Source organism: Girardinichthys multiradiatus, chromosome 12 (genome assembly GCF_021462225.1).
Source record: "Girardinichthys multiradiatus isolate DD_20200921_A chromosome 12, DD_fGirMul_XY1, whole genome shotgun sequence".
Taxonomy (NCBI): domain Eukaryota; kingdom Metazoa; phylum Chordata; class Actinopteri; order Cyprinodontiformes; family Goodeidae; genus Girardinichthys; species Girardinichthys multiradiatus.
The window spans coordinates 26,925,848-26,943,662 of record NC_061805.1 but is presented as its reverse complement, the minus strand read 5'-3'; the positions used below and the strand labels follow the sequence as shown (position 1 = coordinate 26,943,662).

Genomic DNA, 17,815 nt, shown 5'->3' with positions numbered 1-17,815 from the left:
GAATATTTAAAAAAGTATAAAAGATATAAATACCAAAAGACATAGCCGGAAAGAGCAGAATGAGCAGAATATTGTAAAAGTTGAACGGCAGAAATAGCACAAAGTATGCAGAAGTAGTAGCGAATCAAAAAGTGGACGGAAGCAACCAGAATAAGAACTAGAAAAATTTGCATTTCCTACGAAAATGCAGTGTGAATGCTGTAAGCTGAATTTTTTAGCTGAAAGCTGGCAGAAAAAAGCTGAAATTGACTGCAGAAAATCTGCTGAAATCTGATAAATTAGTAGAAATAGCAGAAACAGCAAAGAAAAACTCATCTGATCTGTTTAAGCAGGAAGACTATTACCTATAAAACAGCTTAACAATTTAAAGTTACCTCAAAACTACTTGTTGAAAGAGTTGTTGAAATGCAAGGACTGACAAAAACTTTAAAAAGCAGGAAAGAGCTGCCCATAAATGAGCTGAAAAAGCATAGACTGAAGCAAAAATATAGCCTAAGAAGTTGAAGTCAGTGTTAAAATATATACAAAATAGGATAAATTTCAGAAAAAATGCACTAACAACAAGAAACACAAAAACAAACAGGAAATTGCCTAAAAAGGCAAATGTGTTCTTCAGCTAAGAGAGAAGAGATGAGAAAGAGAAGCTAAATTGCTAACATTAGCATATTGGCTATCACTAGCATGAAGGCTGATATTAATTTACCCCATCTACTATTCAAAAACAATGTATAAGCTAAAATTAGCTAAAATGGCAATGCTAACTACAGCCTATATTCAAAAGTCTATGAAATTGCCCTTTAAAATTATTCACTCTTGTTCAGGTGTTGGAACAGCAGTAGAACCTGTTTAAGAAGCTGGCATCAAATGGTCGCTGTTTTGATGCTCCACTGGGACCTATGAAGATGGTCTTATCATCATAAGTCTATTGTATATTTGTTCAAGGTTCTTATGGAGATTTTTGCCAAGTACTAGTGGAGTTGGGACCTGATTTTGATTAAGGTTTCTGCCTGGTTCTGATAGAGTTGGGACCTTGATCTGATAGAGGTTTATACCTGATTCTGATGAAAATTTGTAGAAGGTTCCTAAAAACATTTTTTCCTGTTCGGATGGAGCTTTTTGCCAGGTTCTGATGGAGTTTTGACTTGGTTCTTATAGACGTTTCTTCCTGGTTCTGATAGAGTTTGGATCTGGCTCTGATGGAGATCTGTATCTGGTTCTGATGGAAATCTGTACCTGGTTCTGATGGCTGTTTCTTCCTGGTTCTGATAGAGTATGGACCTGGATCTGATAGACGTTTGTACCTGGTTCTGATGGAGGTTTTTTCCTGATTCTGATGAAAATGTTTAGAAAGTTCTTAAAAAAAAAATTTCTGGTTCTGATGTAGCTTTTTGCCAGTTTCTGATGGTGTTTTGACCTGGTTCTTATAGAGGTTTCTTCCTGGTTGTGATACATGTTTGTACCTGGTTCTGATTGAGTTTTTCTTTCCTTGTACTGATGGAGCTTTTTGCCAGGTTCTGAAAGAGTTTGGATCTGGTTCTGATAGAAGATTCCTCCTGGTTCTGAATGAGTTTGGACCTGGTTCTGATAGTGGGTGACTAACTGGTCCTGATGGAGAATTGCTCCTGGTTTTGATGGAGTTTGGATCGGGTTCTAATGGAGGGTTCCTAACTGGTTCTGATGGAGTTTGTGTCCGGTTCTGATGGAGGGTTCCTAACTGGTTCTGATGGAGATTGGATCTGGTTCTGATGGAGTTTTTCTTTCCTTGTACTGATGGAGCTTTTTGCCAGGTTCTGAAGGGTTTGGACCTGGTTCTGATAGAAGGTTCCTCCTGGTTCTGATTGAGTTTGGACTTGGTTTTGATAGTGGGTGACCAACTGGTCATGATACAGAATTCCTCCTGATGCTGATGGAGTTTGGGTCTGGTTCTGATGGAGGGTTCCTAACTGGTTCTGATGGAGTTTGTGTCCGGTTCTGATGGAGGGTTCCTAACTGGTTCTGATGGAGATTGGATCTGGTTCTGATGGAGTTTGTGTCCGGTTCTGATGGAAGGTTCCTAACTGGTTCTGATGGAGATTGGATCTGGTTCTGATGGAGTTTTTCTTTCCTTGTAGTGATGGAGCTTTTTGCCAGGTTCTGAAGGAGTTTGGACCTGGTTCTGATAAAAGGTTCCTCCTGGTTCTGATTGAGTTTGGACTTGGTTCTGATAGTGGGTGACTAACTGGTCCTGATACAGAATTCCTCCTGGTTCTGATGGAGTTTGGGTATGGTTCTGATGGAGATCTGTTCCTGGTTCTGCTGGAGTTTGGACCTGGTTCTGATGAATGTTTCTCCTTGGCTCTTATAGAATTTGGACCTATTTCAGATGGAGGTTTGTACATGGTTCTGATGAAGATTTGTACCCTGTTCTGATAGAGTTTCCATCTGATTCTGATGGATTTTGGATAAGGTTCTGATGGAGTTTGGGTCTGGTTCTGATGGAGATTTGTTCCAGGTTCTGATGCGCTAACAGCCTATATGCCAAAGTCTATGAAATTGCCTTTTAAATTTAATCACTGTTGTCCAGCTGTTAGAACAGCAGTACATGCTGTTTAAGTACTCAACACAAAATGGCCGCCAGTAGTTGCCTCCTATTAAGATGATCAAAGGGTTAGGGGGTCGGGTCAGGTTTAGGCCATAGAAACGAATGAAAATGAATGGAAGTCAATGAAAAGTCCTTACAAAGATGGTAATCCATGAATGTGTGTGTGGGTGTGTGTGAGCGTATGTGTGTGTGTCCGAGTATCAGACACGGAGTGAATGGAGGCAGAAACAAAGACAGAATCATATACAGACATAGACAGTAGGAGATACACAGAGCTATAAATAGAACAGTGAGGAATGAATCAGCCAATCAGCAAAGAGCGTCAGTGTAACTTGACACCTGCTGTTTCTCACTCAAGCAGCACCTCACTCTCTGTCTCCCCTGGTCTAGGCATTATAACATGGAGGCGCATGCTCCCGAACTACCGCCCATAACTCGGAAACCGTAAGGGCTACCGACGTCATTCTTGGACCGTTTTTCTCAGAACGGATAGGGGAACGAGAATATTAACACGTTTTTGCTGAAAATATAATATTAAAGGCACAACACCAGGTGAAAAAAAGGGAAAAATTGAGAAAAACAGAAAAATGCCTGAACATGCTCTCGAACAACGTCTAATAACTCGGAAACTATAAGGGCTATCGATTTGATTCATGCACCGTATGAATCAGCAGGCCTTGCTGAACAATCATGGAGCTTCTTAAGTTTCTACAAAAATCTGTCTGAGAGTTGTGACCCTTTGAAAAAGTGGATCATTTTGACCATTTTTAACCCGAGTGAAGGAAGTTTTTCACTCTCAAACAAACCTACTTCACGCGAAAACGATAAATGGTATCCAAATAATTTTTGGACCGTAGGTATCAGCAGGGATCGGTGAACAATCCTGGAGATTTTTGTGTGTCTACATAAATCCGTGTAGGAGATATGATAGTGTAGAAAAGTGGATAATTTTGAAATTTTTCAATTTTAAGCGATTTTGGGAAGGACAGATTTGGTACTCCTAAACAAACCTTTTTTATGACAAAACGATAAACGTTATCAAACAAATTCCTTCACTGTGAGTGCCAGCAAGGTCTGAAGATAAATCTGCACAAGGCTCATATCTCTACCTCGAACGGTTTACGAGAGGCGGCGATTCGAAAACATGTGACTTTAAGGATTTTTGCTCTGATTTTTTCTGAAATCCCTATAGATTTCCTATAGAGGGTGTGTTGACTTTGTGTTGCTTCGGGGCGTGTTGCCGGAAAACTATGTGTCCCACATCAATGAGGGTGACATTTTCTTAATCGCGAAAGAGATTCCTACGTTTTGATGTATAATTTGTATAGGTAGATTGAAAATTGAGCGAGTGAAGAGAGTTTGTTCGTTCTTTTTCAAGTTATTAAAAAACCTAGAGCATACACTCTAGCGACACGAACATTCCGTCATAGGATTACATTATAAAACTGAAAATCTGAAAAAATGTTTAAAAAGTTTGAAACCAAATTGTAGAAAAACTGTAAAAGATATCACAAAGTTGAATTAAACAGTAATAGCAGAAGGTTGTGAAAGCATTTTAAAAGTTGAATGGTGTTTCTAGCTGAAAGTATGCGGAAGTAGTTAAATGGCAAAAACAGTGAAGTTTTAGCAGAATTTTTGCCATTTTCCATTCATTCCTATGGGAGCAAAAAATTCATAAAAAGCTGAATATTTTAAAAAGTATAAAAGATATAAATACCAAAAGACATAGCCGGAAAGAGCAGAATGAGCAGAATATTGTAAAAGTTGAACGGCAGAAATAGCACAAAGTATGCAGAAGTAGTAGCGAATCAAAAAGTGTACGGAAGCAACCAGAATAATAATAATAATAATAATAATAATAAAGAATAAAGAGAAACAGGATCACAAGAGTGTGAATGCCTACAGCATTCACACAATAATAATAAAGAATAAAGAGAAACAGGATCACAAGAGTGTGAATGCCTACAGCATTCACACAATAATAATAAAGAATAAAGAGAAACAGGATCTCAATAGTGTGAATGCCTACAGCATTCACACAATAAAGAGAAACAGGATCTCAATAGTGTGAATGCCTACAGCATTCACACAATAAAGTTAATTCAATAACAAAATGTTTCTCCTGCACCGTAAAGCTCTGGGTGTGAAACCATGCTCCTTTGCTTCAGTGATCCTTGCCCCGTCCTCGTCATGTGACCATGTGATCACAGTCAGCGCAGAGTGAGCAGTAAACTTGTGACTAAGGTAGCAGCAGCTGGAGCTGGGCCTCTCACTGCGGGATTAAATAAAAAAGAAAGAATCTACCGAACTGTTCTCTTTCAGTCTCCTCAGCTTCGTCTGGCAACATGGACTGCGGCATCTGCACGTCTAAGACCATCCTGCTCTTCCTCAGCTTGGTTTTCTGGGTGAGTTTGTGGGGTAAATATCCACCTGCCGAGATTTAAAGACGGATTATTCGGGTGGAAACCAGAAGCGAACATTTACCGAGTCTATTAATTTTACAAAACTGACATGATGACTGATGACCACGTATGATGATGATAATAATAATTATTATTATTGTAAGATCAAGTGACTATTCGTCTACGCGTTTTACGAAAATCTTAGTTGTGCGTCGATAGACATCAAAGGAGGCCGCCACAGCTCTTTGATTGACACTTTAAGGTACTTCCTCATTTCTATGTTGCACTTCTCATAGCTCACATAGGCCGGTGGAGATTTAGAGGAACATATGAAGCAGCTCCCCTGTAACTGTTCCAGTAAATTCCCTGTGACAAACTTCCTCAACTTTAAACTCAGGCCACTTCTTCCTCTGTTTAAAAATAAGCATTGGATTTGTGTATGTTTGGTTTACACTGACCAGGTCACTGTGTTTTTTTGGAGCAAACTAATTGTCAAGAGACTAAATAGATTTTTGGGACTGTTTGCGGCTGAGGTCTGTGTAATTGCATTACTGTCTGAGTGGCCTGTCTGTGGGTCAGAAAACTCGGCTTCTTTTAAATATCCACCTCCAGGTTGTTATTCCCTTATTTTCTAGTAGTTTGTCTCAGTCTACTTTTTCTTTTGAGATGGCAATTCCATATATTCAATGCTGTATTTAGAGGGACGTGGGCTGCTGGCCTAGAGAAAGTTTTGGTTCCCTACCCGCGCAAGTTTCTTTTATAAAGGCAAATTACTATAGATTCAGAGAAAGGTACACACCAACTTTGAGGTTTTAAGGCCTTCTGTATTTGTTCTTCTAAAATGTTCCCTATAAAGGCAAAATTATTTCAACAAACAGTTTCAACAAAAACTACAAAAAAAAAAATCATAACTACTGTAGTAACTACGCCAGGTCCATCAGTGGCGATGTAATACTGTCATTAAAGTATTACAGAAAGAAGAAAAGGGACCTAAATCACATTTAACAAGCTTAAACCTGATTCAGGCTGTGGTCGGAGGGAGGCTAGTCATAACACAATTGATATTAGGTTGTGTTTCTCTTGTCCACAAACGGCAACGCCTCACATCATTGCGTTGACAACGACCCTCTTCTGTGTGGGCACTGTCACTGAGGGAAGAAGACTCAAAGTTAGGTACTTTCAGTATCAGTGAGGTGTTCAAAAATGATGTCAGAGGAAGCAGAGAGAAGAAGCTAATTAAAAGAAAGCTGTCTTTCTATGGCATGTTGAGACATCTTTGGTTAATTAAGGCTTTTGAAGAGTGAGAAAGACCAAGACTTTCAGCATCCTTCTTTTTTTATTCTTTTGAGCTTTTAACATCTGTGTGTTATGGAATATGCAGGAATTTGAATATCTAAGGGGAATACACCGAAAAATGTTGTGTATTACTGTTTCAGTAATTCTAGCCATGCTAACCATACTACCAACTTAAGTTGCTAAGCTCCTTATTCACCGGCTCGGAAATCAACCACAAAGCTCTGTTCGATGCCTCTTTGACACGGAGCCGTTAGGTAGGCATCAATGTGTTGCAAATCAGCTGCTGCCATCACCTCATGTGGAGCAAACAAGTCTAAAATTCAGCCCTCGTGTGGTTTCATACTTACTTTAACAAAAATCAACAATTTACACAAAATCAAGATTTGATTCATTGGCTTCATTATTAAATCATGCCTTGGAAAGCCGCAAGAGTGGATTAAAATGTTATTGACAATTTCAGCAAAAATGTCTTCATGAATTAATGCCATAAACTGAAAAGTTTCTCTTCTAATTTGCAAAACCTTTGTGTAGAGTGTTGTGCAGTGAGCGCGGATCTAACAGGCTCTGCAGGTCACCACATGATGAAACATAACCGTTTGAGTCTTTCTCAAATTCCAGAAAGGCGACGCGGCGTGTGAACGCTGTACGTTTTGTAAGCCTCTCTTTGCTGCCTATTAGGCACAAGATCAGATTTTCTGGAGAGATTAGGGGGTGAACAGCAGAGGAGGAGGTGCAGGAGAACAACCCCACAGTGATCCCATGACTAGGGAGTGATTAAAGAAGTGAGTCATGGGGTCTAACTAACTGTAAATGATTGTTAGGCCACAGATAACACACATTCGTACATATCTTTACAAAACCAAATGATTAATGTGCGTTGCTAAAGGGGAAGTAATACAGAAAATGGATCTAATCATAGGAAGTTTTGATTTCATTTTTTTTATGACCGCTAAAGGATATCTGCATAATCTGGTCACTTTACTTTTTTCACATGCAAATGGAAATTGGTCTGACCAATCATGGTTGCTCTCCATCTGATCAGAGTTATCTATGAAGCACCACCCTTCAGTTTGTTTTGTTACTTTCTCCTACATCTTATCACGCTTCTTGTATCAGTGACTGAGGATCAAATCAACACCAGTACAGTGTGTCAGTTCAAAGGGCAAAGGAAAAACGGGTGTGTCAATAATTAGATTAATGCGTCACTGTCTTCAACAGCTGTCCCCCTTTTCCTTACTTCATGTTAGACTTGCATTGAAACAGAACATTGCATAAACAGAGCTGCCTTGCGATAATGAAATATGAAATTGTTCTTATAACTGTTCTGTGTATGCACAGAACCGACTCATGCATGAAGTCTTATGATTGGTGATTTCAGTGCTGAACAATGATAAGGTTGTGACTTCAGTCTACCTTCTAACCCTGTGTGGATCACATTATTTCACATCATATGACACAAGAGGAAATATTTTTGAAGTATACTTTACTGCCTTGTTCTTTCTTTACAATCAAATGTATCTGTCGGTTATATCTTTATTATTTTGCTTAGTCATGTTGACAGAGCAGATACCTTTTTTGACCTCTAATATGTTTCTGAAGCAGAAATGAATTTCAACAGGACAAATAAAGCCGGCAGATAAGGCTTAAATCTTTAACACATGGATGGAGGCTATTCTTTTTTTTAATGGGAGCTCTACCTCAGACAAAAAAAAAAAAAAAGAGTAACTTACATCTCTTGGGTATCATTTCAAAAATAGGTCATTATCTCTTTTCAATGTCTGAACTTTCTTTCTCTTTCTCTATAACTGTGTTTACATGCGGCCTATAAAGTAACAAAGTCCAGATTCCACGTTATAGGGAGTTTTTCTCATCCACAGATTTACTCTGTTTTCTTAACTGCCAAGCATTTTCTGCTCTGTCCCTGGTCTACTGTACATCAGTATCCTGTACTTCTGCACAATAATATCTGTATAATAGTGTATCTGGCATGCCTTGAGGCGAGGGACTGCATCATACTCCTGATGGCCATTTCAAATGCAGCTTCTGTCTGAAATATATGGTTTATTGGATGGTGTTAGTAGTAAACAAGTATGTAATCCTAATTGCAAAGTACTTCACTTTTGTTCCTTTGCTCCACATATTTCTAGTCCTGCTCTTTCACTGGTTGCTTTTACTTCTAGCCGGTTTCTGAACCTGCAGTGGGAAAAGGAGCCTACCAAAAGAGGTTTCACCAGTTTCAACCAGTCATAGCATACTAGGGTTTTTGAGAAAGTTGGCTTTACATTAAAGTATTCAAGGATATTCTAGTAGAAGTCTCACTTTTTCATTGATAAATGGTAGAAATGCAATGCAGTATTACAGATCCCGACTAAATTTATTTATAAAGACATCTCACTTGAGCTGCACAAAATATTGAACAGTGTTTAATAATACCAATTTTGAAAGACTGCTCGGATGCCATATTTAATGGCTATTATGGTTATGGTGACATGCTTTCATGCAAGAGCTGCACTTCATTGGGAAAACATGCAATATGTTATAATGTTGATGTATTCTGCAACAATGATGTGGCTTGCGATGAATAGCCCAAAATAAATTCTTAACAGAAAACATTAGAAAGCTTTTTAAGGGGCAAATGTGAGTTTAAAACCTTTAAAGTCAGATCTACTAGAAAGAGCTTTTGTATATTGGTACATGGGGTGAAGCTTTGGAAGCTATGGTTTAAATGTGGAGATCAAGCAAGGTCCAAACATAAACCAGTTTAAAGCGTTATTCAAGAAGATGGTCATCACAGCATATAAATATAAGAAATAATTATTCAGCTATAACGGCTGTTATTGTTATTATTGTTGTTGTCCTTATTAGTCATTTATATGATTAGTTATTATTGTTAATATCATAAGCACTGCATATTAACAAACAGGTAATTATGAGTGAAATGACTGATTCTTGCTTATACTAGCAAGCCAATTTGAAAAGCATTGTACTATTTATAGATATATTGGATGGAACTATTTCTTATGGACGTAGAATGTTATAATTAAGCTAATCTCTATAGGACTAGGAAGTGATTGAAATGACGTCGCTGGAAAAGGGGTGGTTTAAAAATGAGTTTTTATTTCTACCCGCTCCTTTAAATGTGTGAATGTTGTTTGCACTTTACTGTGTTCTGCTTTTGAATAGTTTTTTTTTTTTTCCGTTTCTGAAATTGTTTTTGGAATTTAGTTTTTCCTTTTGTTATACATTCAATAAATTCAGTTCAATACATGCTTAGCTAAAGCATGTTAATGTCTTTGGGATTCAGGTTCATAGCAAACACAGACCCCAGCTGTGTTTGCTATGAACCTCGTCTTTTTTTTCTTTTTTTTTATTACAGTTTTATTCTGTTTGCTATTTTATAAATTTTGGCGTTTTCTGCTAACTTAAACAACAAATCACCGATATAATACTGGCATAGACAGTCTGAAAGCTTGGTATATGCAACACAAGCAGTTCTTTGCACGATTTATTCTCCACAGAATAATATTGCGAATGATAAATTTGCGATGAATTGTGCAGTCCTTCTTTTTATGCTCAAGGCATCAACGGCAGGTTTATGTTGATTTTAGTGACCCAGATCCAAAAGCTCACAGAGAGTAGTGGGGATATTGTGATGGTGGGAGAAAAGAACATTGAGAAATATGTTGTAAATTGTCATCGCAATATTCTGCAACATCACAATTGCATGTTTTTTTTTTGTTGTTTGATTTTATATATATTGTGCAGCCCTACTTTCACAAAACCAACCGCTTTAACTGAACCGGATGATGTTTTTATTTCTCTCCCATGCAGGGCGCTGGGGCAGCTTTGGCCTACGTTGGTGCTTACATGATCAATAGCTATGGCAACTTTGAAAGTTTTATCCAGAACAAACAGACTATGGTCCCTGCAGCCATCGTCATCGGCATCAGCGTGTTGATGTTCATTTTCGGCCTGGTGGGATGCTGCGCTACGCTCAAAGAATCCAAATTTGGCCTCGGCTGTGTAAGCATTATATTCTTGCGTCTTTGTGGAATTTCTCTATATTTGTTCACTCAGCTGGAAGGAATTTGATTTTTAAATGTATTTTTTTTCTCTGTTGGTCTCAATTCATTTTTCACTGTAATTTACCATTTAGAAATTCTCATTTCTGCCTACTGTTTTCTCTTTTTGCAGTTCTTTCTGATTATCATGGTAATCTTTGCAGCTGAAGTGACTGCTTTGGTGTTTACCTTCATCTACCAAGGCAAAGTGAGTCGAAATGATGCAATCTCACTAATGTCTCGATTTATATGGCTATTTTTCTGTTTTAAAAATCCTTCATACTTCAGTGCCTATTGAGTTGACATTGTATACTTTGCCTTTTGTGTCTATGCAGATAAATCAAGATCTGGAGCACTCGATGAATGAAGTCTTTGAAAAGTATGATGGGCACAATACTGAGAGCCAAGCTGTGGATCTCCTGCAGCGTGAGGTTAGTGTTCCTCTATGCAGAAATAGACTTGTTTCACTCAGGTCTACTTTCAGAACCATCAACATCCTCTGCTCTGCTCATGTTCTTTCCCATTGGATTTCCTCCCCTGGTTCTTTCAGTTTGCTCTTTATTCTCATGAGAAGCAATGTTAGTATTTATAAATAATTACGGTGCTCTCCTTTCTACTGAGCATGCTCAGAATAACCAATCTGGATTTTTTTTAGTATAGGAAATGCAGAACATTGCTTGCTGTCATAAAAAGCAAGCCAGATGCGAGAATGTACTGGTCAAAAATAAACATGGCATTGCTCATAAGGAAGCAACTACAATACCTCTAGTGCTTCATGATTATGAAGATGAAAATATTTGTGCTCCACTGGTCATACTCACCTCAGTAGTTTGTTAAGAAAGTAATAAATGACTTTTTAATCTGAATTTGGCTCATTTAATTAGAGCTTGGACTTAAATCACTTTAACTCCAATCCTTTAAGAAAAAAGACTCTGTATCAACCGTGTCATGCTAGTATGTTATAGTTGCTCTGAATGCTTGTTCCAACAATCAAACAGATTTAATTTGGTTTTTTTTTAATGATAGAGCAGTGTCTTCTTTCTATTTTTGGAAGATTGTTTTCTGTTGAAGTTTCTCCTCTACATTTTTGACCATGCTTTGACTACTATAGTAATGTTTTAAGCTTGTCTCTTATATGGGGCGACCATGGTGATAGTGGTAGGGGTTTGTCTTGTAACTGGCGAGTTGCCGGTTTGAAACCCTGCTCTGTCAGTCGTGTCCTTGGGCAAGACAATTCACCTGCCTTGCCTGCTGGTGGTGGTCAGAGGGCCCAGTGGCACAGATTGTATGGCAGCCTCACTTCTGTCAGTCTGCCCCAGGGTAGCTGTGGCTACATGTAGCTTATCACTGTCAGTGTGTGAATGAGTGTATGTGTAATGTAAAGCTATTTGGGGTCTCTGGGGAGTTGATAAAGTGGTTTACAAGTACAAGCCATTTACCATAACCAAGAATATTAAAGTTGTAGTATCCGGATTCTATTCTAGTTGTAGAAGCAACTGTCTCTCAAAATCTAGTTTATTTATTAAAACTATTATGCTGGACTTTCAAATGTTGCTGGGTTTTATTTAAACCCCATTTAGAATTTGTCAGACATTCCTCATGGGTCTTGCTACACCACAAGCCCACAGCATGATCAACCCACCCTCATGCACACACTTACAGTTTAGCTAATGGCTGCCAAATGTTTAATCCTGACCCTTAACAAACATATTCTGAAGTTCTCCAGGCCTACAATATAAAAGGTTTTGGTATTTTAAAGGTAAACTTAGATGTTTCATGCTATCAGTTTATTGTCTGCATCATTTTTGTCTGAATGCAGCAGTAAACTTGTTGCAGTTTTGCACTGAGCAAGACTTATTTTTTACCTTCATGATGTGAAGGATCCTACAGTTTTCAGACATCACAAACAAGAGCAGTTTTTCAGTTTCTACATTACCACAAACTTAGTTACTAATGCATCTTCAGCATAACTCAAAGACTGAAGAAATAACAAAATGGTTATGAGGCATGAAATGTTTGAAATAATGTTTCACCTTTGACCTTTTTTTTCAGCAGAGGTGTGCAAACCTTTGGGCTTTCTTTTTATTTTTATATTTTTTCTGTCTTCTTATTTTTTGTTTACATGATACATGAAGTAAATGTTCTTTTCTCCTGTTGTTGCAGCTGAAGTGCTGCGGAGTCAGCGACTATAGAAGCTGGTTCAACACCACCTGGTTCAAAAACAACAGCACCATACCTCCAACCTGCTGTAAAAACCAAACTAATTGTGAAGGCCACCCACAGCTACCAGCCCTGCTTTATCCAGAGGTAAATTGGACATAATCGGTACAAAACATCAGATGGTGTGCATTTACAACAGCTTGTGTGCTTGCCTTTCTCTGTTATATATTTTTATTTTTTAAATTGCAGATTAGATGACACCTTATCTTATGAATTTTATATTTTATTAGGTATATACTCTCATGTGTCCGTTAATTATGTCTGCCACTAGATATGCACCAAGCAGTTTTGTGGCTGATTTCTGATCTGTTTGTTTTGTAAACCTTTGACCCTCTGATTCAGGCTTTTCTTGAAATTTATAATATAGGAGAATATTGAGAAAGTATTAAAAATTCCTTCCTGCCATGAGTGGCCATTAGTTATTTATATTAGAAGCTAATTCAGCATTAGGGAAGTCACACCATGTTTTACAGACTCAACTGTCTTTAGCATCTTATGGATGTGTTTGGCAGGGTTAGTGGGGCTAGCATTAGTAAAACAGAAGAGTCTGTATATTCCCTACAGACCGTAGATCCTTACATTTACTCAGCAATTTTGAAAAGGCTGCAAACTGTTCCAAGTCCTACATGTTCAGCCTTCCTATTATCTGATGAATGTTTTGCTCTATCGCGTTCTCTGAACCTGAATGAACCACAGACGTGTCTCTACATGTCTTGACATATGTTAGAAAATACCATTTTGTGTTAAATAAATTCTTACATCTCCTCTGACTTCAGTTTGAAACACCTCACTCATACACAAAAGCTCCACACACAAAGAGTGTTGGTGTTACCCCGTCTTGTTAGGACTTAGATATGTTTCGTCTTCTCACAAAAAAGATCTGATTTTAATGTTTCCAACCAGCCAGTCGACGGTCAACGTCGATTAAATATTTGTTCGATTTTGGTCACCTGCCAATTCCTCTTTTCAGCGCTATCTACAACTTATTTTTCAGGTAGATTCTGATGCGAACTCTATTTTTTTTTTTAGGGATGTAAGAAAAAACTGCAGACATTCCTGCAGGACGTGTTGACTTATGCCATGCTGGTTGTGCTTGGATTTGCCATCATCAAGGTAACTTATTGTTCAGCCGCGGTATTGGCTTTGTTATGAATTATTATGATTTATTACCTTTTTTAATGAATGTTTGAGATGTCAGATTGTCAGTGCAAATTGAATATTACACGTTTTAAAATCCTCACGTACAATGCCAGCTCTGTCAACGTCGACTCTTAAAACAAAAAGGGGCCATTGTGGCATTCTCAGTCATCTCAGCAGTTACTGAGTCAACTGATAAGATTATGCTTTTCAAAGAGATTTTATTTCTAAGAAAGCTAAACTCCAATTACCTCAAGCATTAAAGATCTGAATGAAATGTTCTCCTAATTATACTTTTTGTTTTCTGAACTTCAGTGTTGTCAGATAGGGATACCAAAATCACATGCATTTGCTAAATGCTTGAATAATGAGCAATATATATATATTTTTTTTAGACAATGTTTTTTTACTTTCTTCAAATACACAAACACTATGTGCATGTCCAAAAACCGTACCCTTCAGAACAAACACTGGTTCTATGTTTCAAAGAAGAATGTGTTTTGATGCAAATGTACATATCACTCCCAGGACAAAAGAGCTTGCAAAGATGATGGCTGAAGCTGGTGTTAAGAGTCCTTATCCACAGTGAAACGAGGCTTGGGCTAAAAGGCCACACAGAATGGAAGCCAATTTTCCAAAGACAACATAAAAAGCCAGATTACAGTTTGTAAATGTGCCCAGATCTTAATTTTTGGAGACATATCCTTTGGGCAGATAAAACTATAACTGAAGTATTTGACCATAATGACCATTGTTGCATTAGAGGGGAAATGGGGAAACTTGCAGGCTGAGAAGACAGACGTAATAGTGAAGAAGGGAGTTTTTCATGTTGTCGAGAAGTTTTGCGGCAGGAGGAACTGATACTCGCCTACCTTGATGGTATCCTGAGAAAAAAGCAATAGTTGGCCAAATTCATTACAAAGTGGCTTAAGGGCAACAAAGTTGGTGTTTCGTAGTTTTCATCACAAACCTCTGTTCTGAGACCAATTGAACTGAAAAGTATGTTCGAGCAACGTAAAACACAAACCAGACTCAGTAATGCCAATTCTGCAGAGAGGAATTAGTGAAAATTCCAGTAAACTATTTTTAGAACACCCCCTAAAACTTTACACAAGTCATACAGTTCAGTAGGCAATTCTAGAAAATGCTAAGAAAATATATTAAAATTCTGAATTTGGAATTCCAAAGTGAACTCTTTCAAAATAATCTTGCTCATAATTTTGGCATATTGCAACTGAAAATAACATTCATCTTAAAACATAAATTGTTTCGTCAGATTTACTGTATTTCAGTAAATGTTTTAGAGTATGTAAATATCTGTATTCTACTGCATTTATCAAGTTCATTAAAGCTCATTTATTATTCTGTGTTCTTGCAGTTCTTTGGGATGCTGAGCATCTGTGTTGTAACCTGTAGAAGCAGCAGCCGAAGGAGCGGCTATCAGCCTCTGTACGCCTGAAATACTTCCTGAAATTACTACTTCATTTTCCTCTAATGAGTTTGCTGACTTCTACAAATCTACAAATAACGGCACCGGCAAATCTTGCCATATTCTGAAGGGGATCATATGACAGTATGCCTCCTCAGACTGTAATGAACATAAATGTAACTCTGTCTATCTAGGTTTATCTTTTTGTTGAATCTGGATACATCTTCCAATTCAGATTTCATGACAACATGCAACCAAATCAAGAAATGAAATCATCTCAATGTTTGATCAATTTGGTTGGATTGTGTTTGCTGAAAGCTTTATTTGCCTGATGCAAACCCTGCCATTAGATATGACGTAAAAAAAAAAAAACCCAACTCTTAGACATTGAGGCCTCTTCTTCTACTTGTTTATCTTTAAACCTTCTTACTCTGCTGCATCCTGTAGATAATCCTTCAATGGACATTATTCTGTGAATGCACTGTAGTGAATGACATCATTATATCTTTGAAGTTGTGATAGTTAACCAAAGTGTTTGTTGCCTTATTTAGGGTTCTTAAAGCAAACTGAAGTAAAACATGTTGTTCTCTGGTCAGTTAACCTGTATTGAGAACATTTCTACTTCTGGTTTGACTCTTATTATGTTTCATATATTTCTAAATTAAAATGGTGAATATTTTTTTTCTTTTCTTTTTTGTCGTCTCTCATCTTTATGTTGCCTTGCAGATCACACTGTTAAATAGCTATAGATTTTTCTCACAAATTGTAACATGTTGCAACTGAATCCTAAGTGTACCTCAGAAAGATGTATTGTTTGACTAGAACATGAGTATGCACACTGAGCTTCTTATTAAACGTGACCTGCAGTGTTTATCTGTAACCTCCTGACTCTGCTGATAAAGGGGCCCCCAGAGAACTCATCTTAGATGAACTCTGTCAGTGTTCGCAAAGATAAATAAAACTACAAGTTCCAGTCTGGAACTTCCTTGGTAGTCTGGAGTCAGACGTCATGGGAAGCACAAGTCAGCCAATCACAAGGCTGTTAGTGCAAGAGTTCAGAAAAGTTGTTCCTCAGGTTAGAGCTTGAGCATTCAGTTACATTTACAGTGAAGATTAATGCACTATAGTCAAGAGGGGAGAGGCAAACCTGTTCAGTACTGGATCCCTACAAATATGCACACACAGAACAGCTCTTCCAGTTGTTAAATCTTCCCTCCAAGGCAGAAGCTTAAAGGGACATTTTGTTTTGCAAACTTTTATTAAGACATTATTGTTCAATATTGCAATGATTATATTGACTGTGGTCTTTCTCTTCTTTATTAATCCCTCTGCCTTTTTATTTGCTTTCACTTACTGTTATGAATCCTCTTTAATTCGGGTTCCTGTCTACTGAACACAGAAGACGATTTTACAAACTGACTCTATTGAACAGAAGTCTGAATAAGATAACTCTACAAATGTTCTTGGCTTCACTGTGTTCCTTCATGAAAGCATTCAACCCATGCAATCATTTATCATCAGACTTTTCAACTAGTTAAGCTAAAAAGACTATGGAAAAGTTTATCAACTGCTTGAAATGAGTTGCAGTAACAAAGAACATCCAGGAGAGGGCGCAATAGAACCGAAGTCATAATTTTAGAGCCGATAGTTATTTGTATGAATAGAAGGAGGACTCTGAAGTCAATTAAACAGCGCTGGTAGGTGAGAATAGGACACAAGTTTTTTTTTTTTTACAAAACAAATTGAAGACTAGAAACAGTTTTACAGTAATTGTTTTACAACACTTCTACATGTTTGCAACAAATGAATACTTGCAATGCTGAAACAGTCTTTTGCACAATTTCTTGCTTATTTAAGCCGGAACTACTAGTAAATTTGCAGTATTTTTTTTAAACAATGGGAAAATATTTTCCCATTTTGATTCTTTATCTTGAGCAATATTGCAAATAATTTGAATATTTTGGTCTTCACATAAAGTGTGATTTGTAATTGAACCTCAATGACTCCTAAAAACAGTTTCTTAAAACATAGTTTCTTGAACTACATCAATTTCATACCTACATCGATTTCAGCTTAATATTTTTTTTTCATTACAAGACATGAGATTTCCAGTCCCTTTTTTGCGGCATCCAAAACCTGTTCCTGAAAAAGGTTGTGTCATCAGCAAATAACACTTGCTACAGCTAAAGTGAACCATTTACAGGTCCTTCTCAAAATATTAGCATATTGTGATAAAGTTCATTATTTTCCATAATGCCATGATGAAAATTTAACATTCATATATTTTAGATTCATTGCACACTAACTGAAATATTTCAGGTCTTTTATTGTCTTAATACGGATGATTTTGGCATACAGCTCATGAAAACCCAAAATTCCTATCTCACAAAATTAGCATATTTCATCCGACCAATAAAAGAAAAGTGTTTTTAATACAAAAAACGTCAACCTTCAAATAATCATGTACAGTTATGCACTCAATACTTGGTCGGGAATCCTTTGGCAGAAATGACTGCTTCAATGCGGCGTGGCATGGAGGCAATCAGCCTGTGGCACTGCTGAGGTCTTATGGAGGCCCAGGATGCTTCGATAGCGGCCTTTAGCTCATCCAGAGTGTTGGGTCTTGAGTCTCTCAACGTTCTCTTCACAATATCCCACAGATTCTCTATGGGGTTCAGGTCAGGAGAGT

At 37.5% G+C, this 17,815-nt stretch overlaps 1 protein-coding gene across 1 annotated transcript; it reads left to right on the top strand.

Moving 5' to 3' along the window:
- Positions 1 to 4,797: 4,797 nt before the first annotated feature.
- Positions 4,798 to 15,997, top strand: tspan36 (tetraspanin 36). Its single transcript, XM_047380844.1, has 7 exons — positions 4,798 to 4,986; positions 10,111 to 10,302; positions 10,474 to 10,548; positions 10,676 to 10,771; positions 12,504 to 12,647; positions 13,590 to 13,673; positions 15,076 to 15,997. The coding sequence occupies exons 1-7, from the start codon at positions 4,927 to 4,929 to the stop codon at positions 15,154 to 15,156; spliced, it is 732 nt and encodes a 243-aa protein (XP_047236800.1). The 5' UTR covers positions 4,798 to 4,926; the 3' UTR covers positions 15,157 to 15,997.
- Positions 15,998 to 17,815: the final 1,818 nt, after the last annotated feature.

Bases quoted from the DNA above. Each gene is read 5' to 3' on its own strand.
- tspan36 (XM_047380844.1), top strand. From the start codon at position 4,927: ATGGACTGCGGCATCTGCACGTCTAAGACCATCCTGCTCTTCCTCAGC. The intron at 10,303-10,473 runs GTAAGCATTATA...CTCTTTTTGCAG, and splicing joins CCAAATTTGGCCTCGGCTGT to TTCTTTCTGATTATCATGGT. The intron at 10,549-10,675 runs GTGAGTCGAAAT...GTGTCTATGCAG, and splicing joins CCTTCATCTACCAAGGCAAA to ATAAATCAAGATCTGGAGCA.